The sequence below is a fragment of the Phyllobates terribilis genome, unplaced genomic scaffold, assembly GCF_046119375.1.
Source record: "Phyllobates terribilis strain yellow unplaced genomic scaffold, ASM4611937v1 Scaffold_8__6_contigs__length_399053987, whole genome shotgun sequence".
Lineage (NCBI taxonomy): Eukaryota > Metazoa > Chordata > Amphibia > Anura > Dendrobatidae > Phyllobates > Phyllobates terribilis.
In genome coordinates this window covers 127,640,003-127,663,902 of record NW_027362768.1, presented here as the reverse complement: position 1 = coordinate 127,663,902, position 23,900 = coordinate 127,640,003, and the positions used below count along the sequence as shown (strand labels likewise).

The window sequence follows — 23,900 nt, the reverse complement described above, 5'->3', positions numbered from 1 at the left end:
TACATTTCTCTGATTTAAGGGCATAAAAATTCAAATTTTGAAAATGCTAAATTTTCACCAAATTTCCGATTTTTTCACAAATAAACGCAAGTGATATCGAAGAAATTTTACCACTATCATGAAGTACAATGGGTCAAGAAAAAACAGTCTCAGAATCAGCGGGATCTGTTGAAGCGTTCCAGATGTATTACCTCAAAGTGACAGTGGTCAGAATTGAAAAAAAAATTGGCCTGGTCATTAACGTGCAAAACATCCTCAGGGGTAAAGGGGTTAATAAGAGATGGTCAAAATCTGATGTATAGTTGTTTTATTAAGATGGACATCCAGCTGGCTAGTCGAGATGTCTGGGGATCGAGTCACAGTTGTGGCCACAGACTATCGAGACCTTTTAATGTAAAGGTTTAATCCCTTCTTTCTTGGGCTGATCAGTTTGGCAGCATTATACATACACACTGCTCAACACAAACATCACATTATAACCTCAAGTCAATCACACTTCAAGGAGATCAGTCTGTACGATTAGGAAATATAAAAGATTGTGAATCAAGTTCACCGAATTTGGAGCAAGTGAAATGAACATGAACCCTGGTGAAGAACAGAAAGACAGCCCTTGAAAAGGGAATGGTGACCATAGACCACTGGTCTCTCCTTATCCTTCTGGGTGTTTTTTTCTTAGCATTTTGCTTGGGTTCTTGCCCCTGCAGAATATTTAGGCGGCACATGTAATCCAGATGCTCCTAGATACCTCATCCATATGTGCCATTACAAGGTTTCCTTTGTCTCCGAGCACAGTCTCGAGAGCATGCACCAGATACCAAGACACGGCCCTCTACACGAGTACAGCTGGTCAGAGCCAAAGATTGCCATGAATCCAGCCACAGGACTGGTATCTGCTCCTTTGAAGGAGCAGGGGGGAGCCCTACATGACTTCCGGTGGGCTACTGGGGTGCATGTTCTTGATCAAAGTGTCAGAGACAGGTTACATGAAGGTGGCATGAGGGCCCAACATCCAGAGAACACCTGAATTGATAAACCTGCCACTGATGCCCCATTCACTTCAGATGAGAGCAGGATCACCCAGACAATATGTGACAGACATGAACGAGTCTGGAGATGGCAGATGCTTGCAACATCATCCAACATGACCAGTTTGGTGGTGGCTCAGTGTTTGTCTAGAAAGACATGTCCTTGGAGTGTTGTACAAATCTTGTCATGGTCAACGATACCCTGATTGATATTAGGTACCGGGATGACCTTTTCAGTCATTGGTGTAGTGGGCCTGGGTTCCTCCTGCTTCAGGGCATGTGACCAGAATGTGTTAGCAGTTCCGCATTATAAAGGCATTGATGCCATTGACGGGGGTCTCAATGTGAGAACCACTGACATAGGTATCAGTGCATCCAGCGCCATCAAGTGGCACCACACACTGTCCAGGAGATCAATGATGCCCGATCCAGGTCCGGTGTGAGACATACTCAGGACACCTTCTGCAGTCTCATCAGGATCATACCTAAACGTTGCGAGAGTGCATACTGTCACGTTGGGGTCTTGCACCCTCCTGAGTCCCATTAGGAGATACTGTGATAAAATTCACAAATTGAATCTGGGATTTCAATTTTGTTGTGATTTGTGGGGTGAATTGGAATGAAACCCGAGATTGATTGACGACTTTGGCTTTTATTGACCGTCGATAAGTCGTTTCGTCCTCTACGAAATACACAAGTCATATCAGTGAAGATTTTCAACTTGAATCTTTCAGTCACTGATATCAGATGTGATTTGTATGTACATAGGACACCGACAGAACCTGTTTATTCCCCCTCCGTTATCATAAGATCTCTAGGCAGCAGCTCTCCAAAGATTTTTCTATTTTGGGATCACATTCGTACAAAGGATATAGATGTAGCAAACATTACAAATATACCCTGACCAATCCCTGAACAGAGGAGAACAGCGCTAATGATCAGTTCTTGGAACTCAGAGCAAACATCTCTGATCACTCTCTGGAGACGATGTCTGTGGGGATTGGAAACTATTATTACAGAAGACGAGAGAATTCATCCACTGGAAAGAATCAGAGGTAAAGGCGTCCTAGCATTGCTAACCACTTAAGGACCGTATGTATTTTGGCCCTAGTTACCAATTTATTTTTTTCATAGTCACATTCAAAGAGTCATAATCGGATTGGCGCCAACATCACTGGAAGGGCGTCAGTACGTGAGGCATTTGTATTTTACAAGGGGGAATATAATATTTAAGAAGGGGATGTCTTATTAGTGAACAACCCCTTAAACGTTTTTCTTTAAAAAAAAATACAAAAAAAACGCTTTTTAAAAGGAAATTTTTTTTTTTGTTTGCCAAATTCTTACACCAATAACTTTTTAGTTTTTGCGCCCATTGAGCTTGGTAGTTTTTATTCTTCTCCAACTGCTGTTTACGTCGCTACTTCAATTTTTTTCTTTGTACCACTGGATGAACAAAAACAGCAATTGTAGTTTACGCAAACAATTTTTTAAGGTATTGGCTATGTGGGAATAATAATGATATAATAGTAAAGTTCATCACCAGATGTGTGATACCAAATAAGTGCCCTTTTAATAATAGGGGCTGTTTTTTTTGTTCCTAAAGTGTTCCATTTTTTATTGGAAATTCTGGGATGGACACAGTATTACAATATTCTTCTCTAATACCGGAATTCTTTATTTTTCCAGTCACATAGCCATGTTTCTTGCACGACGAGTTGTTTTGAAGTTCCCATACAATGTAAAAAAATCCAAGTGTGGAGAAATGACGAATAAACAATTAAGATGCAAACTTGCATAGTTTGTTTTTTTAATTAGTATTATTTTAGTAGCTTACAAAATTCTGCTGTTTGTAAGAAAAAAAACACGGTGATATCGAATTTGCTTATTTTCTTTAAGGGTACGTGCACACGATCAGTAATCGCTTGGGGATTGCAATCCGCAGCAGCCAGATGTTATTTTAAGAAATCCCATCCAATATGCGTCTCCGTGCATCTGCGGATCACCCGCGGACACAGACATGCGGTCCGTCTTTCCAGACCGCCGCATGTCAATTTTTCTTGCAGAGACGCTAGATCAATACAATGTACAGGATGCGGTGAATCCGCACAGTTCAATGAACACATGCGGATTCGCCTGCGCTTTGGACGCAGCATAAAGTATACTGCGTTCAAAGTGCTGCCAATACCGACCATGTGCACATACCCTAAGTCTTCATTTTTGGATTGGCGGGGAAAGAGGGGCAATTTAATCCTTACTAGTAACTTTTTAAAGGGGATTCAATCGCCGCCACTCACTGAACCCCTGTAAATGAAAGGAATGATCTGTACGTGTTTCTGTAACGCTTCATGATAGTATCTATGTGTACACAGTTTTTATATAACCTTTTCATTTGCTATATTACAAAACATGCTTTTAATCACTTCTAATATTTATGTAAATGCATACAGAATAGTAGGGGTTAAAAGGGCAGCTCTGGCATCTACCCATCAAGCGTAATGGATGTCGTTATACGGATGTAGGCCGCGTCAAGTTTCTTTCTCTTTACCGTCTTATATATGTGCTGTAAATAAAGAAGATCTATACACCTCCGCATCTGTGAATACTGCAGTTAAATTCCCTTTAAAAAGTTATCTACAAGACTGTTCTATTAATCCTGATCACCACCGGAGATAATTAGCATGTTGCTCGTGTTTCTCTGAGCAGCCTAAACTTGTTATCATGGCCTGCAGCGTCTCCGGACTCATATCTCATGGAGAACATCTAGGGACATCATTGGTCGGCAATTGCAAAGGAAGCTGCCAGCAGCGGATCTTGATGATTTACTGCCAAGTACATTCAGCGAGGCAGAACATTCCTCAGACAACCATTAAGAACCTCAATGATAGCAGCCAAGGCTCTAAATGTGGGGATTTCTGCAAGTGGTGCTCATATTCAGCACGTTTTAAAAATTTTGTTTCCATTTTTTTCATCATGTGCAGATCAGTAACATGTCCATCATCCGGCGAGCCACAACTTATCCTTATTGGTGTTGCAATTTCATTGTTGAGAAGTGTATATGTTCATAAGCATAAAATGGTTAATGGTGTGATGCACACAGGTAAGGGGCAGCAGTTCTTCACACAAAGCTCATCCACAGGTTACACACTCATCTCTATGGCTGTTACGTCTATAGATTAGTTGTATGTGAAAAGAATAATTTTACTTGAGGACCAACTTCATTGTTTTCGGTCTTACCACGCTCAGGTGTCTGAGGCGCCGTCACCGGGGATGTGATACCAGACGGCTGCTGCAAAACAGTTACTAGGAAAATTGGGAAAGAAATAAAAAAAAAAAAAGATATATGTAACAAAATACAAATAAAATACTAATATTGACAGAAAGTGTTTCAAATTCTGTGGTTATGGTGAATGTGAAAGACACGTACAAGAGAATGTGAAAATCCCTAATATCGCATGCAGGAGTGAGCGACGTTCTAGAACCAGGGCCCACAACGTCTATACTGGTGATAACACGTCACAGTGATCACCCACGGCAATGTCCGCAGCCTAAATTCACTCATCGGTGATCTGACCAATAACTAAGTGTGCACACTGACGTGGATGGCGATTTGCAACAATGGGAGATATCAAAACAAGTGCAAAGGAAAATAAAAAAAGGGGCAAATTTCCCATAGCAAGTAATAAAGAACTAGCCATATTTTCCATTTCCAGGCTCTTACAATAAGAAAACAGCTGCCACTTTGACTGCTATGAGTGGATGGTTCCACTTCATCCACATTCTAAAAGGACTATAGGTGCTGGGACTTCCTACATCTCATATCCCAACTTGCATTAACCCTGCTTTTTTTCTAAAATAAAAGCCTGACTCTGTTTTGTCTGTATGAAGTTTCTCAGACAGGAGCCAGAGGAGTCAGGAGGGCGGGGGGGCGCCAGAGGAGTCAGGAGGGCGGGGGGGCACCAGAGGAGACAGGAGGGCGCCAGAGGAGACAAGAGGGCGGGGGGGGCACCAGAGGAGACAAGAGGGCGGGGGTGGGGGCAGAGGCGACAGGAGGGCCAGAGAGACAAAACTCTTCCTTTACTTCCTGTAATCCATCTCAGTGTCTCTGCTGACGGATGAAAACAGAGGAATACAAGTTAGAGAGAAGGGAGTCATCTAGAGGTTTGGACTTGGTAATGATTTTTCAGGAGTAAAACAAAGTACTTTTTATAGAACGTAATTTGGACCTCTTCTATCATTCAAGTGAGATTGTGTTGTCTGACCGCAGAGTGACCTTGTAACAATCCCTCAGGATCCCAAATCTGCATTCCCTATCCATCTTCATCTGTATTGTAAACTGGCTGCCAGGTGGTTAGTAATCTGGTGAGGCCAGATAGGATTCTCCATTTTTTGGGACATTTATTTATCAGATTAAACTACTTTCTATTCAGAAAAACTGGATTTTTGCATAGATAACACACTGCACTACTTAAATAGTGCAATGCAGTTTCCAGCCTGTCATTGTTATACTGCCATGATAATTAGGTTTTCATCTATGGCACATCGGAGATAACAGCAAACATCAGATCTTCACAACTGTGCTGCGGGGAGCTGATGAAGTGACAGAGGGAGTGATCTCCTCCTGTCAAACTACTATCACAGCATTGGAGCCACTGAAAAAAACCTATACGCTCATCCTCCACTGCTGTGTCTATGCTTAGCGTTGTTAGAAATTGGAAGCTCAAGGATCACAATTGTGGCTTGAAGATTCACCATCTTTTCAAGTCCTAATCGGAAGCAGCACATCCGTTAGGAAAAGAAAAGGCCGTGCTGTGACTGGATGTGGGCAATAAAGGAGATGTTCTTTATTCTCGCTATAAAATCAATAATGTGAAATGAAGGACTGATAATTTAGATGAAACATAAATTTAGGTATTGTTTTCAAAGAGCAATTATGTAGCCGTCCACGACAGACAGACATCTAGTAAAGGAGACATTTTGGGATACTTACTTCTGCGATCCCTCAGTTCATATGTTCCTTGAATAGAAAAAAAAAATTAAAAAGGTGTTATAAAAAAGAAGAAACTCTCCTTGGCATTAATATGAAAAATATAATTAACCCTTCATGGTCATAATAGGCTGAAAAGCCCTAAAATCTGTACTACATAGGAAGGAGATTAAAAACGCCATTTATAGCTTGTTTTCATATATAGTAATCCATTTTTCCCCCTCCAGTGTGGTACAGAATATTGCTTGCTGTATTTTTTTCCAGGCTGACTAGCACATAGGCTACGATCAGTCAGTCTGCTGTCCAATACCAAAAAGGCACCTGTCTGAATGGGACCTTAGTAACATTATACTGTTATTTTGTTGCAGATTTTCTGAGCAGAATTTGCACCGAAAAGAAAACCGGCAATAAATCCAGCAGGCCAAGCGGCCCCACAAGACAGGTTGTAAGAGAATACTTACTTTGTACTCCAGGTGAGGACGTGCCTGGAAAGACAGAAAGACAGATCAATGACAGCACGTACAATGAGAATCTATATAGTGTACATCATAGACGTCCTCTGCACTGCAAGACTAGAGATCAGGAACATACTTAAAAGGGAAATCATCAAAACTGGTGATCCATGTGTCTGCCGTGATCAAAACACTGCTGGAGTGAAATGCACCAATCTACCGGGGACTAAATACAACGGTCACAGCTTATATCCAAGGGACTGATGTATGGACTGGCCGATGGGCTCTCGGCCTGAACTCAACGGCCCTATAGACACCCATGGAGATGCAGAGTTGGGGGCCAAGAGACCGCCGGACATCACAGTTCTCGGAGCGTGAATGTCAGACATGTGCCACCGTCCTTTGCATGTTAAGGAAAATACATTTATGGGGGACTCCCAGCAGGTAGTCACGCCGGCACAGGGGGACGGGCACCAGACTCTGGAAAGCATCACTTCTATGTAAGGAGCTGAGGGCTGTGAGTCCAATCTGTTCCTCTCCTATGAGGGTGGATGGACGACCAGCACACAGAGCTGCTCATACTAGTAGCAAAATCTTACAGGTTATACTGAGGATCACTTTTCAGTGAGGATTTTTTTTTTTAAAGAATTTCTAGAAATCTTCCTTACACTTTCAATGAAAGACCCCCAATGGGATCCGTAGGCTGTGCCACGATTACGTCTTTAAATGGCTTCATAATACAATACTTCCTGGGGTATGAGAAACTGCAGAAGAAAACCGGGGTGCGGCACTCCCTGAGCTGATAAAGGGAGAAAGAGCCTCGCTGTTATCTGCCATCTCCACAATGGTTGCTGCAGGCAGCACAGCAGACGCTGACGCATTGTTTCAGATAACAGTTCAATGAAGGGTTAAAGTCTAAGGCGTCTCAGAAGACAATGTTACACCAATGTCCAATCCATCTTCCCTGTGAGCGTCAGTATTAATGTGCCAACCACAGATGCCTGTATACAGATACACACACAGTCCCCACACACATGGCGGCAGAGATACACAGGCAAGGTCTTAGCACATATACCCCTCGCCTAATGAGACCTTACAGATCATTTACTGCCCGGTTACTCTCTCAACAATTGCATGCAGTTTTTACAGAGTCAGCGAGGAGCCTTAGGGCCTGATCACACAGGTCAGATACAGCAGGTTTTCCGTTGGTATATTATAGCACCGATGCTGAGCACGAGACTTTGTAGGATCTCATCCACATGCTGCGGAGAAAATGTCAGTCTATGCTGTGGAAGGATAGTCACCGAGGACTTCATCCTGCAATGCATATGGTAAATCAGCATATTTTCTGCAGCATATCCTGTGTGCACGTAGCAAATGACACAGCGACAAGTCAGCGCCAGCAACGTGCCCAGCACAGAAGAGTGGCACCATTTCTGCTTCCTGATCACTACATGTATATACTCAGTGAGCGCTACGTATAGAAAAAAGGAAACAGCAGTTTCATATCATCATCGGGGCAGATGTCACGAGACCGAGTTCCTGGGTGTCTAATACTCGCCACTTGTCAGCAATATTTTGCCTTTTTTTCCTGACTTTATAGGGGACAAAATGTATAAAAAATAAGATGCATGATATAAGCAATAGACGGCTGCCAAGGGAGAATACCAGCGGTACAGACGGGTCTGGACGTCAAACCTGCGTCGGCCTCCTACATGACACTAAGCTGAGCAGCTTGCTGCAGGATATAGGCTGCCGCTTTTTCTTTAAATGTCTGCATGAGACCGCTAAGGCCGGAGACTGGACGCAATGAATGAGGACTACGTCTGAAACGCGTTTGCAGTTCATTATCCTACAGGTTTTTATGGATTTTCCACCAAATGTCAGCTTTTTCTGAATCTCCTTTGCTGGATTTTTTCTTCCTTTACTTAAAAATGTCACTCTTGCTCTGGTGACAGCTCCTCTGGAATAACCATCCATTTTCTCACCTCTACTTTTCAGCAGACATAACTTTTTTTGCTACTGATCTGGATGCACCAGGCTTTGTTTTATGAGGGGCTAAATTATATTTTGTAGCATTGTTTTAAGGGACATAAATTATATATATTTTTGCAAATAAGTATAGAACAAAAAAATATATATATTTTTTGGTTTAGTTTATATGTTCTACTGTTTAGGTTTCACACCAAATAACTTTTTGTCTGAATGCTCCAGGTTATTCTAGTCGATCAGACATCCAATATGTGTAGGTTTTGCAATTGTCATTTCTGTTACATGTATGGGGGGGGGGGGAGCAATTTATTTTTTATTTATTTATTTTTTACATAATTTGTCCCCCAAGAGATTAAAAAAGGTCTCTTGGGGAAATATCTTTTCCTCACCTTTATCGTTATTTTTTTTCCTCTGTAACTGGGGCATTCATAGAAGGCAGTTACAGGGGTAAAACTCCCACTACAGTGATAAAAGTCACAGGAAGAGTTGATCCAGGTGTGTAAGCCCCAGCAACTCTGCTATACCGCAGACACACGGTGATCATGTGACCGCGGGTCCTACAGAAGCGCTGACTCTGCCGGTGCTTCTGTCCACTACATAGTGCTTATTGGACTCCGCGTAGAAGACAGAAGCAGCAATAAACCTCTCCAGTCCTCTGCCCAGGACCCCGACCTTGTCTGACAGCCACACACCCATTTCCTCCTGCTAGATTACAGGAGCTTTAATCCCACACCTTAAATTTAGAACGGCACTAATAATCTGAGACCATTGTACGGCACTTGATCGTTAACAGGTTAAATTGGTTTTCCATTAATAAATTTTCTTAACCCAGACTTCAAAGGGTTAAAAATGACAGATTTACTCCCATCACTGCACTCAGTCATTGACGTCACTGCTGCGACCTGTACACAATCACCAGAGCAGTGGTGAAGGCCGAAAACAGATCTGTCAGCCACAGTCGCAACAGAAACGGTCACTTTAGACCTGATGAGGCCGGTGTACTTACACCCACAATCCACGTCAGAATGAAAGCTTTTCCTGACTGATATTAAAATGCTTATTATATGACCACGGTCATTAGTTTTCAAAGTAAGTACACCGGCCTCATCAGATATAAGAGATTTAATAATGCTTGCAGATTGTAACGTGACAGATCAGCAGCACAAAGACGCCAGAAATCTGGAGAGAAAAAGGCACAAAAATTACTGAAAAATCAGTGACTTATATCTGTCTGACCCCGGGGGTCGCACAGCAGCTCCCCTGTATCACATTAACAGTGACGTATATATCTGGCCCGGCCGTTGGCGGCACTGCCGTACTGTCGCCTCACAGCCAGTAGTCACCCGATGTCACATCCCCCGTCCAGTGACCGGAACCTCTCCCCGCCCGGGCACTCACCGGCATTCCCCGCTCTCCTTCGAGCACTCATCTTTCCCGCTCTTTATTACAACCAACGGAGAATCCGCAGCTCGACAGTCACTGAAGTGCGGGGAGTGTTCTCTGCGCCTCACTTCCTGGTTAACTGTTTCCTAGGGACGGAGATTTGCTCTGCACCGGGAATGAAGCCGCGGTGCACGGGCTGCGGGCACTTCCGGTGTGCGGCAAGTTTCTGACTGCTGGAAAAATATCGAAAGTAAACGCAGATGAGAGCGCGGGGAGGGCGGATGTGACAGCAGCAGGTATGGAGCGGTGCAGGCAGCGCTGGGGCAGTACATGGCCGTGTGCACGGCTGCTGATCACTATGGGCGCTGCAGTACAGAGGGTGATGTCCTGCTGTGAGCACACTGGGAGGAGAACAGGCAGGTTATCATATTCAGTCTCCCAGCAAAACCTATGCCAGTATAGAGGGGCACCAGAGCGGCTCTTACCTGCCATACAGGGGTCCCACAGATTCTGTGGTGATCAGATCAATGTTAAATCCATCAAATAAGACCATTTTTATAAATGGCTCTTGTAATATGGCCTGGCCGGGAGTGTCACCGCCTCACCAGGTCTAAGAGATTGCGACCGGGGGGCCCTGGTGGGTCTCACCCACATCATCAGGTCTAAGAGATTGTGATCCAGGTCAGGGGGTGTCACTCGCCCTCATGTATGTACAGAATACCGTACCACCTCTTACAGGCCGCAGTGAATATGCTCTCAGCAATTGGACCGATTTTATGGAACAATGGAGTAAATCTACTAGTGAAGACTTTTTGTGGATCGAATGTAAGGACTCGTCTTTCAGAAAAGGTTCCACCCATGTTATTAGGCAGCGCTCACATCTGTATCGTTACTCCATAATTTATACCATGCATGCCGTACTATTTTGTCAGGTGTATGATGGGCACCATGACTGGCACCTAATAGACCACATTGTGAGATCCATTTGGCATCAGAGTCCATCATGTGACCGATCCGTCCCTGGCATGATTTACCTTCTTCTGTCCCTGATACAGAATGTCATAACTCAGAATGCTGATGTGGTGCCACCTTTTCCCCTGGTATTTAATATTGATAGTCTATCTGAAGGATGGATTATCAAAAGAGATGGACCAATAAATTCACCAGATCCAATCCAGCGACCAGGTCAGCATTCTGTGGCTACTGGGCAGGAGCCCTGAGAACTATCTCCTACTCGCTGGCATCCTCGGGTCTCCTTTTTTTAACTTCTTTGCTGCGATATCATTGTTGCAGAGTGACACACACTAGACATCACGCCAGGACGGCTTATCAAAAGAGAAGCTGCAGATGTCGGCATGAAGAAGAAGGTTCTCAGGGCTCCCATCCAGCGGCCACAGAATATAGACATATACACTGGAACGAGTTCCTGCCAATGTATTTGCTCATGTTTAGTAATCAGAATAAGATCAGTGGAGGTCTGTCGCCCTCTCTGATCGGCCTCTACAGCTTTGGAGGTGGCCGGATGTCAACATTCAACGGAGCTGCGCTGCGCAATGGTTACATCCAGCCACTTCTGGAGCTTGATTGCTGATCGGCGGGGGTACTGGGACCACCAGCAATCTAATATTGATTACCGTACCTATGTCCAGAGAACTCCTTTAATGCAGTTGTCTATTCTTTTTAAATGGGTAAAATTGCAAAGTGCTTGTAAAAACAGGGAACTTTGTAATTTACTGTACACTTCTTACTAAAAATCCTTTCTGTCCTCAAGAATGAGGAGATTAATTCTGTAGTATGCTGTTCACGAGCCTCCTCCGAGGCAGCCAGTTTTCTAGGCAAGGCGCTCACGATTGGGGGGGTAGTCTTCAGATGTCATTCAGGTCTATGACTGTCATTGTTCTGAGAATCTGTGGTTGTCACTATTTTGGGCGGGCTGCGGCTATCACTGATATGGCTGTTACAGTTGTGTTAATATATGGGTAAATTTACAATGTTAGATTTTGCCCTGGATTCTGCATCTAAACCTTTGCTGTTATTTCAATCCTAATACAAGGGAATAGGTATTTAATTCGCCATTTACATACATTAAAAAAAAAAAATCAGTGCAGAATAATGATCTTGCTGTGGATTTTAGAATCTGCAGAATGTTCATTATTTGCGTGGTTTCTGCACAGAAAATCCACATATTACCCCATTGAATTACAATGGATCCTCTGGCTGATGTCTAAGTGTCGGCCTCAGATTTCAGCTTCAGATCCTTTTGAAAAATACATGTTGAATGGCAACTCCTAAAAGTGTGACCTGTGGACTCGCTGTGCTTTTATGGAGCCTGTGCTGCACGCAGCGCCAACATACTAGCAGTGACATGAAAACCTTGTTTAACCAGATCCTCCGTATCTCTGCCCCATTTACATGTGTGCAGATGCCTACAGACCCTTGTGCAGATGCCTACAGACCTTTGTGCAGATGCCTACAGGCCCCTGGGCAGATGTCTACAGACCCTCGGGCAGATGCCTACATGCCCCTGGGCAGATGCCTACATGCCCCTGGGCAGATGCCTACCGACCTTTGTGCAGATGCCTACAGACCTTTGTGCAGATGCCTACAGGCCCCTGGGCTGATGGCTACAGGCCCCTGGGCCGATGCCTACATTGATGTCTACAGACCCTCGGGCAGATGCCTACAGGCCCCTGGGCAGATGCCTACAGACCCTCGGGCAGATGCCTACAGGCCCCTGGGCAGATGTCTACAGACCCTCGGGCAGATGCCTACAGGCCCCTGGGCAGATGCCTACAGACCCTCGGACCGATGCCTACAGGCCCCTGGGCAGATGCCTACAGACCCTCGGACAGATGCCTACAGGCCCCTGGGCAGATGCCTACAGACCCTCGGACAGATGCCTACAGGCCCCTGGGCAGATGTCTACAGACCCTCGGGCAGATGCCTACAGGCCCCTGGGCAGATGTCTAGAGACTCTCGGGCAGATGCCTACAGGCCCCTGGGCAGATGTCTACAGACCCTCGGACAGATGTCTACAGGCCCCTGGGCAGATGTCTACAGACCCTCGGGCAGATGCCTACAGGCCCCTGGGCAGATGTCTACAGACCCTCGGGCAGATGTCTACAGACCCTCGGGCAGATGCCTACAGGCCCCTGGGCAGATGTCTACAGACCCTCGGGCAGATGTCTACAGACCCTGGGTAGATGCCTACAGGCCCCTGGGCAGATGAGACCACAGAAGATCCTCCAAGTATAATGTGCACAAATAATAATACATTTTAAAAAAACTGAAAATGAAGCATCTGAAAGGTGAAATTCCTCTTTAAAGTTTTGCGGCAGACAATTACAGGGCGTTCTCTAACCCCCCTTATAAGAGAATGATTGTATCACAGACGGCCCCTGCAATAGAAGAGTTGGGGACCTTGCTGTTGGCTATTGCTTATTATTACATGGCAGCCATTGAGATGAACACATAAACTTAGCAGCCCCCTGCGAGAACAGCTGATCGACACAAGTCCCGCTCATTCACCTTTACTGCAGGGGAAATATGCTATTACATGGCGGGTATACATGTCTGTTCTTGCAATCACGGCTCGTTCCTCCTCAGCAGGACATGTGGACAGGGCTTGGCTTTCTAATAAAATCCCTTGCCTATCATAAACTGCACAGACTTTATGCCACCCCTTATATCAGTAAAGTCTGTACTGGCCTATAAAAGTTGTGTGTTCACACCCATGTCCATAGCTTATGGCTCAGACGTACGCCATGAGAGTGTATGTGTGTTTATAACTTTCTTTTTTTATTTTGCAATGTGTAACTGACTGCAAGGAAAGTGGTACCGTGCAGTATATGGTTTGATGCCGTCTTTATTGGATATTATTGCAGCTTTTTTCTCTTAGGTTTTGTCACCTGCAATCAGTGTTAGCAGCCATATAATCTATTGCTGATCTCCCATCCCACCCCTTCCCTTTTTAGGTTGAAGGTCAGACTGCACCTTTCTGGCTTTTTTTTTCTTACATTACTTTCGTTTCTGTTTCAGAAGCTGCAGAGACGCAAGAAACCTGTACAACAAGTCTGTATAATCATACCTTGTATTCGCTGCACGGAGGATTGCGCGACGGCAACACGATGGACTGATGTGTGTCTGCTCAGAGGGGGACTCCTGGTATATAAAGGTAGGACTCAATCTCTAATATCACTATTATATGTGGTCTTCCCCATGACAATTCCGCCTGGTCCTGCAGTCATATGATCGGGGGGTTGTACATATAGCATGCATTGCCCTGGAAGACCAAGCACAGCTCTGCAGGGGAAATGTATGGCCAGCATCAATTTCTTCTTGCAGTATTAGCTGTCATAACTTGTGGCAATTACCACTTTATAAGATCAAAGTGTTGTCATGATGAGACATCCTCTTATTAGACTACAAAGGAAAAATTTGAATACTTTCTATTTTGAAACAATATCCACAGAACAGAGTACATAATAATATCACCATGTGAATACGGCCCACTGCCTATCAGTATCCGGGCCAATACTATAACTTATAGACACGGAGTAAAATGTCCGTATAGAATATCTCAATTTTTATTAGCTTAACAACAATACATAGACAAATACATATATACTACATCGTAAAATATGATTAGTAATTCAGATCAGGTGTTAAAAAGTATGACACCTACTATTCATTTTAAACTGGGATGGGACAAGCATATTTCATGATATATTCTATTTAAAGTGCTGGTGCGCTCATTAATCACTCACAATGACTGCTACGCCTATAACCGGTATAATGCATTTTTAACCAGTAAGTATCAACAAGCCTAATCCTCATAGGTCACAACAGTCTTAGAGAGAACATCGTCTCTTACCCATAATAAACCAGTGTGGGGATGTCACCGCAGCAGCCCCAACGCGCGTTTCGTGTTGGTTTCCTCGGGGGGCTGTGGCATACGGTGTGTCAGACTAATATAAATAGGACTCACCCAGGTGTAGCCTTTTGCGGCATTATTACCCCGCAATATATAATAAAAAAAGAAAGCCATACCTATCCTTTTAAAGGGAATCTGTCAACAGGATCCACCCTCTTAAATGGGCATGTAGGTCATAGGAAGCTGAATAAAATATTACCTTGATATATGCGATCTGAAGTCTTATTCCATGTTTTTCATAATATGTAATTGAACTGTTAAGATCTATGGGCCAGACATAGATCTCCCTGAGAATATGCCTCCAGAGCTTATTTTAAAAAGGGGGTGTTACCAGTGTGAGACATGTAATGACTGACAGTCTGCTCTCTTGATCTACATGTCTCACACTGGTAATGTCCCCTTTTATTTATAATGGGCTCTGGAGGCAGATTCTCATGGAGATCTATGTCTGGCCCATAGATCTTAACAGCTCATTTACATATTAAGAAAAAAATGGATTTCTTTGGAATAAGAAATCAGATCGCAGATATCAAGGTATCATTTTATTCAACTTCCTATGACTGCATGACTATAGACTGCTTAGGAGGGCTGATCCTACTGACAGATTCCCTTTAAAGGTTGCTCCCATCTTTTTAGATCCAGGAGTGAACATCTCCCCAGCCTTTTGATTTCTGGGGTGTAGGGCTGAGGGGCGAATGCTCGTGATTGACAGTGCGGGTCAGCAGCAGGATGTTGTTTGCTCTTGATGCTGCTTTGCATCAGTGGGCCTGAAGCAAGCCAAGATCACGAGCTAAAGGCGCTCTTGAGCCTTCCCGGACAGCACCCAGTCTTAGTGCAGTACTTACAAATTCACCAAAAGGGCTTGTAAGCACTGAGGACATTTTGTCACCACTTTTAGACAGCAGAAGTGGCCGGTGCCCTTGGCAACTAGCAATAAAAAGTAACATTTTTTTAGCAAACTTTAATAGCACCTAAATTGTAGATTTACATTCAGAGAAGAGGTGGTCGTATCTCGGGAACAGAGAGAGAGGCGCAGGAAAAAATAAAAAATGAAAACACCAATTCAGGAGAGCAAGTGGCATTCTTTTTTTTTTAAAGGGTCTGTCCAGTACGTTGTTAATAAAAAAATTTTTTTTATTTAATTGTCTCTAAAAACCCACTTTGTATTACATATACCATGACCAAAATCATTTTTACAGTGGAATTCCTGTAATGAGTGTTATTGCGCATGGGGATTAAAGTTTTCAGTATTAATGAAAGTTAAGATTTGTTAACAAGCCATTTTGACAGCTGAATATTTATTACTTTTTTTTTCTTGTTCTTGTTCCCCTTACATAGAATCCATTGCTTGAGCGACTATAATGAAATAGAAGTGGATTGGAAGTTGATACAAAGCTTCTTTATTTTCTGGATACTCGTGCTGCATTAAACATCACAACCACCGCAGTGTCACAAGTCGGTGCTGAAGACAAACCTTCTGGTCAGCCAGAGTCATCGATGAGCGGGAAAGACATGTCTTCTGGAGAGGAAAAGTCACCGGTGGGCAGCGCTGAGCAGTGTTCTGGCGAGACAGAGACACGTCCAGAGGCTACAGAGAAGTCTCCTGATAGGGAAGAGTCATCAGTGGACGTAACGGACGAGTCTTTCGGAGATGGAAAGCCACAGGAGAATACCACAGACAAATATATTGTTGAGCTAGAATCACAGACCGACAATTCGGATGAGCTACAGTCACAGGCAAGCACCACGGACATGTCTTCTGGCAAGGAAAGGCCACATGCAAGCTTCACAGATGAGGCTTCTGGTGTGGAAAAGCCACCGGAGAATACCGCAGACAAATCTTTAGTTCATCCAAAATCACAGACTCACACCACAAACTATTCTTCTGGTGAACCACAGTTACAATTGGGAACCAAAAATAAGAGTTTAGCTAATGAGAAGTCAGGATTGAATGATACAGGGAAGTATTCAGATCAGACACAATCACCAGCGAGCTCCATAGAGAAGTCATTGGGGGAGGAAATTTCAGATGCAAGTATCGTAGTCAAGTCCTCTGACATGGAAACGTCACAGACGAGTACCACAGACAAGACTAGAGAGAAGTCAGAGGATAATGACCCAGACAGAGAGTCGGGTGAGGCACAGTCACAGACAAGCAGCACAGACGACTCTCCTGGAGGTGAAGCGTCACACGAGAACACCCCTGAAAAGCCTCCTGAGGCTGAAGTATCGCAGGAGAGCCCCCCAGCAAAGACTCCTGAGGCTGAAGTGTCACAGGAGAGACCCCCAGCAAAGACTCTTGAGGCTGAAGTGTCGCAGGAGAGCCGACCAGCAAAGACTCCTGAGGCTGAGGTGTCACAGGAGAGCCCCCCAGCAAAGACTCCTGAGGCTGAAGTGTCGCAAGAGAGCCCCCCAGCAAAGACTCCTGAGGCTGAAGTGTTGCAGGAGAGCCCCCCAGCAAAGACTCCTGAGGCTGAAGTGTCACAGGAGAGACCCCCAGCAAAGACTCTTGAGGCTGAAGTGTCGCAGGAGAGCCGACCAGCAAAGACTCCTGAGGCTGAGGTGTCACAGGAGAGCCCCCCAGCAAAGACTCCTGAGGCTGAAGTGTCGCAGGAGAGCCCCCCAGCAAAGACTCCTGAGGCTGAAGTGTTGCAGGAGAGCCCCCCAGCAAAGACTCCTGAGGCTGAAGTGTCGCAAGAGAGCCCCCCAGCAAAGACTCCTGAGGCTGAAGTGTTGCAGGAGAGCCCCCCAGCAAAGACTCCTGAGGCTGAAGTGTCGCAGGAGAGCCCCCCAGCAAAGACTCCTGAGGCTGAAGTGTTGCAGGAGAGCCCCCCAGCAAAGACTCCTGAGGCTGAAGTGTTGCAGGAGAGCCCCCCAGCAAAGACTCCTGAGGCTGAAGTGTTGCAGGAGAGCCCCCCAGCAAAGACTCCTGAGGCTGAAGTGTTGCAGGAGAGCCCCCCAGCAAAGACTCCTGAGGCTGAAGTGTTGCAGGAGAGCCCCCCAGCAAAGACTCCTGAGGCTGAAGTGTTGCAGGAGAGCCCCCCAGCAAAGACTCCTGAGGCTGAAGTGTTGCAGGAGAGCCCCCCAGCAAAGACTCCTGAGGCTGAAGTGTTGCAGGAGAGCCCCCCAGCAAAGACTCCTGAGGCTGAAGTGTTGCAGGAGAGCCCCCCAGCAAAGACTCCTGAGGCTGAAGTGTTGCAGGAGAGCCCCCCAGCCAAGACTCCTGAGGCTGAAGTGTTGCAGGAGAGCCCCCCAGCCAAGACTCCTGAGGCTGAAGTGTTGCAGGAGAGCCCCCCAGCCAAGACTCCTGAGGCTGAAGTGTTGCAGGAGAGCCCCCCAGCCAAGACTCCTGAGGCTGAAGTGTTGCAGGAGAGCCCCCCAGCCAAGACTCCTGAGGCTGAAGTGTTGCAGGAGAGCCCCCCAGCCAAGACTCCTGAGGCTGAAGTGTTGCAGGAGAGCCCCCCAGCCAAGACTCCTGAGGCTGAAGTGTTGCAGGAGAGCCCCCCAGCCAAGACTCCTGAGGCTGAAGTGTTGCAGGAGAGCCCCCCAGCCAAGACTCCTGAGGCTGAAGTGTTGCAGGAGAGCCCCCCAGCAAAGACTCCTGAGGCTGAAGTGTTGCAGGAGAGCCCCCCAGCAAAGACTCCTGAGTCTGAAATGTCGCAGGCGAGCCCCCCGGCGAAGCCTTCTGAAGGGTCGCAGGCGAGCCCCCCGGCGAAGCCTTCTGAAGGGTCGCAGGCGAGCCCCCCTGCGCAGCCTTCTGAAGGGTCGCAGGCGAGCCCCCCCGCGCAGCCTTCTGAAGGGTCGCAGGCGAGCCCCCCCGCGCAGCCTTCTGAAGGGTCGCAGGCGAGCCCCCCGGCGAGGCCTTCTGAAGTGTCGCAGGCGAGGCCTTCTGAAGGGTCGCAGGCGAGCCCCCCCGCGCAGCTTTCTGAAGTGTCGCAGGCGAGCCCCCCGGCGAGGCCTTCTGAAGTGTCGCAGGCGAGGCCTTCTGAAGTGTCGCAGGCGAGGCCTTCTGAAGTGTCGCAGGCGAAGCCTTCTGAAGGGTCGCAGGCGAGCCCCCCCGCGCAGCCTTCTGAAGTGTCGCAGGCGAGGCCTTCTGAAGTGTCGCAGGCGAAGCCTTCTGAAGGGTCGCAGGCGAGCCCCCCCGCGCAGCCTTCTGAAGTGTCGCAGGCGAGGCCTTCTGAAGTGTCGCAGGCGAGGCCTTCTGAAGTGTCGCAGGCGAGGCCTTCTGAAGTGTCGCAGGCGAGGCCTTCTGAAGTGTCGCAGGCGAGGCCTTCTGAAGTGTCGCAGGCGAGCCCCCACGCTCCGGAGCTGAAGCGAAGACTCTTGACCTCTACTGGTGCAGGATCTAAATCGCCATCTAGCTCTGGTCAGCAGGAGTCACAGAAAATCACCACGGTCAAGTCTGGGGATCTAGAGTCACCGTCAGACACTGAAGAAAGAGCTTCTGAAAAATATCTTTGGTTGATCGGTAAGAAATGTCACCTAACGTTATTAAACAGTGATGAGCGACAAGATGACTCGGAACAAATGAATGTATAAAGTATTAATAATTCTCATGTGCCAGTAGTGAGACCTGATTGTTTCTCCAAATGTGTTATGTCCAGGTACAGTTACTGACTCTACGACCTATTGTCCTACTAGGACTCATGGATGTCATCTAGATGGGTCAAACAGTAGTCTGTAGATAGCTTTACATTCATCTAAATGGCCATGTGCACACATTCAGTATCTGCAGCAGATTTTTCTGCAGCAAAATCCAGTGTTGACAGAAAAAACACTGTGTAAAATATGTGCGTTTTTGCTTGCAATTTTTCTCCCATCCATTTGAATAGTTGTAAAATGCTGAAAGGATTTGACACAGTCGATCGCTGCAGCTGCGCTCATATTTAAGGGTTAGGACTGGGGTGAAACACCACTTTTAATAGTGAGGACATCCAGGTTCAAAAAGGTTTTCTGGCTCCACTCACTTTCGCAGCTATACATTAGCAGCGCCAATGTGTAGGAGTCGTCAAATTCTGTATAAGACCGGTGCAATCGTGTTCGTGTACCAGTGGGCATCTGCCAATGCAGCGTCATCATTACCACTCACCTCCAGATGTGAAAGTGAGCTGAGTCGGAGAACCCCTTTAAAGAGATTGTCCACTACTTTTTCATTGATGACCTATCCATAGAATAGGTCATCAGTGTCTGATCAGCCGGGGTCTGACACCCTGCTCAGTAAGCGAGTGCTGGTGTCTGCTGCCACCGATACCAGCTGATCGGCGTGTTGCCGGGCGTCGGACATTGATGACCTTTTCTAAGGATAGGTCATCAATGTAAAAGTAGTGGACAATACCTTTAAATTACTTTGGAAACCTTCCTTTACTTATTTCTAACATGGATGCAAATCCACCCTCCTTCTAATAGTTGACATTAAATATTGTTCTCCTGGTCATACTAACATGTACTTTCTTCTCTCCCCTCCCTGTTTAGGTCTTTGTATAGTTTTTGCATCAGTTTTGGTATTAATACGTTCTCTCGTCACCCAGAGAGGACAGCCTGTCCCCCGTGACAACGTACTTGACATTTTTTTTAAGGAATTTTCAAGTCTCAAGAAGGATTTCCCTGGACAATATGAAGGTTTGTGGTTTAGAAGTGAAAAGCTACTGCAGAAACACCTAAACACGTCTGACCCGAGCACACCTTTTATACTGATCCTCACCGCGGCCCGGGACGGGGAAAAGACCTTACTTTGTGTGAGCAAACGTCTGGCCAAGTCCTACGCCGACTCCCTGAGAGCCAAGTGGATATTGGTATATGGACCGGATGAGACTAATTCTGACAGCGCCACCTGCAAACTGAAGATAGATGATAAACTAAGCGTAGGATTCCAGGCCGACAGTCGGGCAGCCGTATTGTACCGCTTGGAAACGTTACCGTCCGGATCCTTACTCATCCTCTATAAATACTGTGATCACGAAAATGCCGCCTTCAAAAACGTGGCCCTGGTGCTCACCGTTCTCCTGGAGGAGCAGTCGCTACAGACGGACCTATCGTTCCCAGAGGTAGAGGAGAAGGTGAAGGATTTCCTCTGGAAACGGTTTGCCAGCTCGGAAGTCAGCGCGCACAATGAAATGGATGTGGACAAGCTGAGCGGGGTGTGGAGCCGCATCTCTCACGTTGTTCTTCCCGTACTCCCCGTGGAATCCGTAGAGAACGGCGTCTGTCCTGACATTGAAGACTAAAGCGTTACTATTTTTTTTTAGCTTTCGATGACCTTACACTTACTGTCACCTAACGTGCCTTTCATATATCAGAATAATGTGCAGAAATGGAGAATACAAAGTAACGGACATTTTATCAAGGGCTGTAAGGTGGTGTAATCCTGAGCTAATCTGTCTCTGTGATGATTTTGGAGCTTTTTTTAAAAGCTTGCATTTTACCATTCCTCTCTTATTCCTCCTGTAAATATATTTTTAAATTGATACATAGGTGATATCATTCCTCTCAGCGGCTTGCGACACACAAAGTATTGAAAGAAGGACACCCGGTTCTCAGTTTTTTAATTTATTTCCAAGAGGAGTAACAGAGGAGCGCCACAATGCAACATTCTGAGAAAAGATGCTGCAAAGTGGATTTTGTCATTAGAACTGGGAGACATTCTTTAATTATCAATCTATAGGAATTATGCACATTCATTTTTATATTATCAGTGATCCTTTACTTTTATGATGATTTATAATAAGAATTTGGAAAACCACTTTGAAAACATTAGGGTATTGAGGGTGACTATGGGACCCCACTTTTATCTAAATCGGAGGTCTGCTGTAATTCGGTGACTGATTTCGGAGGATGCTGTGTAATGTAATGTGTATAGTAAGTGGTGTCCTTATAATGTACGGCTTATTACAGTTTGATGGTCTCCTGGGGACCTGCTCATACACACAGGCTATGGATGGGGGGGATACACATCCCTTTATCCTGCAGTAAGAGTTATACATTTACAAAATGGCTTTAAATGCACTTTTAGATATGTAAAAAATTCTTAAAAACTAAAATATTATTTTAAATTTGTTTTGTAAATTGTTATAATTTTAAAGTAAACTTGAATTTTAATTGTGTCCTTTTCCTTGAATGTGTCTATGATTGACCGATAATTATAGGTAACCACGTCTGCTAAGTTCAGTAATGCAGGGCCACTGCCACTTTTTGTTTTTTGCTTATATGGTCATTATTAAGACCCCTATACACATTAGACTGTCAGCCGAACCCACCAATATTGTGTATGGGGGTCCCCGACAGGTGAGGTCTGGGAGATAAGGATGCACCATGTCCAATTTTTCATAAGCCGCTGCCAGAGGAGTAAGACGGCATCTCTCTTGGTTTTGTATGGAGGAGTCCAGACAAATAGTTGCCAGCTGAACCATCGCTTGGTCAATAAAAGGAGGCATTACCAGTGTGAGCCATGTAATGACTAACATTCTGCTCTCCTGATCTACATGTCTCACACTGGTAACTCCTCCTTTCACTTACAATAAGTTCTGGAGGCAAATTCTCAGGGAGATCTATGTCCGGCCCATAGATCTTAACAGCTCATTTACATATTAAGAAAAATGTGGCTTTTTCTAGAATAAGACATCAGATCACAGATATCAAGATATCATGTTATTCAGCTTCCTGTGACCTGCATGCCCATATAGACGGCATGGGAGGGTTGATCCTACTAACAGATTCCCTTTATCAGCCTTGAATTATCCAGATTCTTTTGTTGCTAAAAAGTCCTAAAAACGGTTAGATAAAAATAAAGACATTTTTTTACTTTATTCAGCAACCTCGGGCGCCATTTTGAAATTTTTGGCATTAAACAAATGCCAGCGACTAGTACAAGACAAAAAAATGAAAGTGACTTAATTGAATTGCAAATGATGAATCAGGCTCATGGACTTAAATGTTTGAGATTGAGCCGTAACTCAAAGAAAATGTTGGGTTTTTTGCGGACTACTTGGTCAGAAAAAAGCATGACCTTGTGAACTGCCCCATAGATTGTAATGACTACTTGATCCTTGAAAACACAGAAAACATGGGAAAAACGTCCGTCTGAATGAGGCCTCACTAATTAGATAAGTTGGATTATTTCCAACCTGATGTTATTGCTTCCTGAGATGAGCGGTGCCATATGTGTCTGGCAGCAGCTTATCTTTCTGTCTATTCCATTCCTACACCTCTAGTTACATTTTCATGTCACTTTTTACTACATAATTGCATATGATAAGATGCGGCTTTTTCGATCAAAGTACGACGTCGATTGTATGTTTGGACTTTTATCAGTGATGACAGATCGGTTTTGCCTGTGTGATCCGCTGTTTAATAGACCGGGCAGAGAACGTCAGCAGGGTGGAGAACATCAGCAGGGTGGAGAACATCAGCAGGGCATTGTCATAAACCAGGACACTTCTTATCATCCTGATGCTTCTGAATGAATATGGCCTTGAAGCTGCTAACAAGTTACCTGCTGTGGTACAGGCACATCAAGTGGTGAAGACACAGTGACCTACTACCATCATACGTGCTGTCTGGCACTAATAAAGTTCCACAGTCTGACCACTCTGGTAAATGCTAAAGTTTGGGTTATTTTGGATAATATATTATAGTTAGTAAGCGTTTGTGTTTTTAGCTCCTCGATGGCGATAATGGAGATGCAGGTAACATACAGAATGAATATGTGCACCTACTTTTCAAATCAAAGAGCACATTCCCTGGTGTCCTAAGCAATAACATGAAGGTATTTGGCTACTGCTCAACAAAAGGTGGCCAAAAAAAAACATTTGTGTTATTCCTTTAAAAAAGAACAAAAGAAAACTATATTCCAAAAAAACTACACAGAAAAAGCAGCAATACTTACATGTACCTGATCACAATACTAATGTTGTAAAATCTTGGCTGGTGTCCCTGCATGGTGTTCCCTTCCTCTTCCATGCAGGGACACCAGCTTACTCACTGCCCTGGCCATTCGGCATGGTCCCGACGTGCTTCTTGTCCTCTCCTGTGCACGCCGCACTGCTAACAGTTGGGAGGCATTTAATTAAAATGTTCACCAGCTAGATGTCTCCCAGCCAGTAGCTGGGAGGCATCTTGTATAACAGGCACCCACC

The 23,900-nt window shown here is 45.2% G+C and overlaps 2 protein-coding genes across 8 annotated transcripts in view; one reads left to right on the top strand and one right to left on the bottom strand.

The window, feature by feature from the left end:
* Positions 1 to 10,022, bottom strand: part of LOC141156841 (uncharacterized) — a 58,137-nt gene extending 48,115 nt beyond the window's left edge. For 2 of the 4 annotated variants that reach the window (XM_073643267.1, XM_073643268.1), the window contains exons 1-4: positions 9,852 to 10,022; positions 6,471 to 6,494; positions 6,013 to 6,039; positions 4,260 to 4,325 (exon numbers count right to left, since the gene is read on the bottom strand). In XM_073643267.1, coding sequence (XP_073499368.1) covers positions 4,260 to 4,325; positions 6,013 to 6,039; positions 6,471 to 6,494; positions 9,852 to 9,882 — 148 coding nt within the window. In that variant the 5' untranslated portion in view covers positions 9,883 to 10,022. The remainder of the gene's footprint in view (positions 1 to 4,259; positions 4,326 to 6,012; positions 6,040 to 6,470; positions 6,495 to 9,851) is intronic. The other 2 variants (XM_073643266.1, XM_073643269.1) reach the window with 1 other exon arrangement.
* On the top strand, positions 1,930 to 21,864 carry LOC141156840 (uncharacterized). Of its 4 annotated transcripts, none has more exons than XM_073643263.1 (5): positions 1,930 to 2,080; positions 13,875 to 14,010; positions 16,108 to 18,689; positions 18,966 to 19,237; positions 20,242 to 21,864. In XM_073643263.1, exons 3-5 carry the CDS (start codon positions 16,267 to 16,269, stop codon positions 20,991 to 20,993), a joined length of 3,447 nt encoding a protein of 1,148 aa, XP_073499364.1. In that variant the 5' UTR covers positions 1,930 to 2,080; positions 13,875 to 14,010; positions 16,108 to 16,266; the 3' UTR covers positions 20,994 to 21,864. The 4 variants fall into 4 exon arrangements, with proteins under 4 accessions (XP_073499364.1, XP_073499362.1, XP_073499363.1 ...); XM_073643261.1 differs by lacking the exon at positions 1,930 to 2,080 and adding an exon at positions 9,952 to 10,132; XM_073643262.1 differs by lacking the exon at positions 1,930 to 2,080 and adding an exon at positions 13,487 to 13,608.
* Positions 21,865 to 23,900: the final 2,036 nt, after the last annotated feature.

Excerpts from the sequence above, each read along its gene's own strand:
- LOC141156840 (XM_073643263.1), top strand. The coding sequence starts at position 16,267 with ATGAGCGGGAAAGACATGTCTTCTGGAGAGGAAAAGTCACCGGTGGGC. Across the intron at positions 18,690-18,965 it reads CAGGCGAGCCCCCCCGCGCA|GCCTTCTGAAGTGTCGCAGG; the intron begins GCTTTCTGAAGT and ends GTCGCAGGCGAG. Across the intron at positions 19,238-20,241 it reads AAAATATCTTTGGTTGATCG|GTCTTTGTATAGTTTTTGCA; the intron begins GTAAGAAATGTC and ends CTCCCTGTTTAG.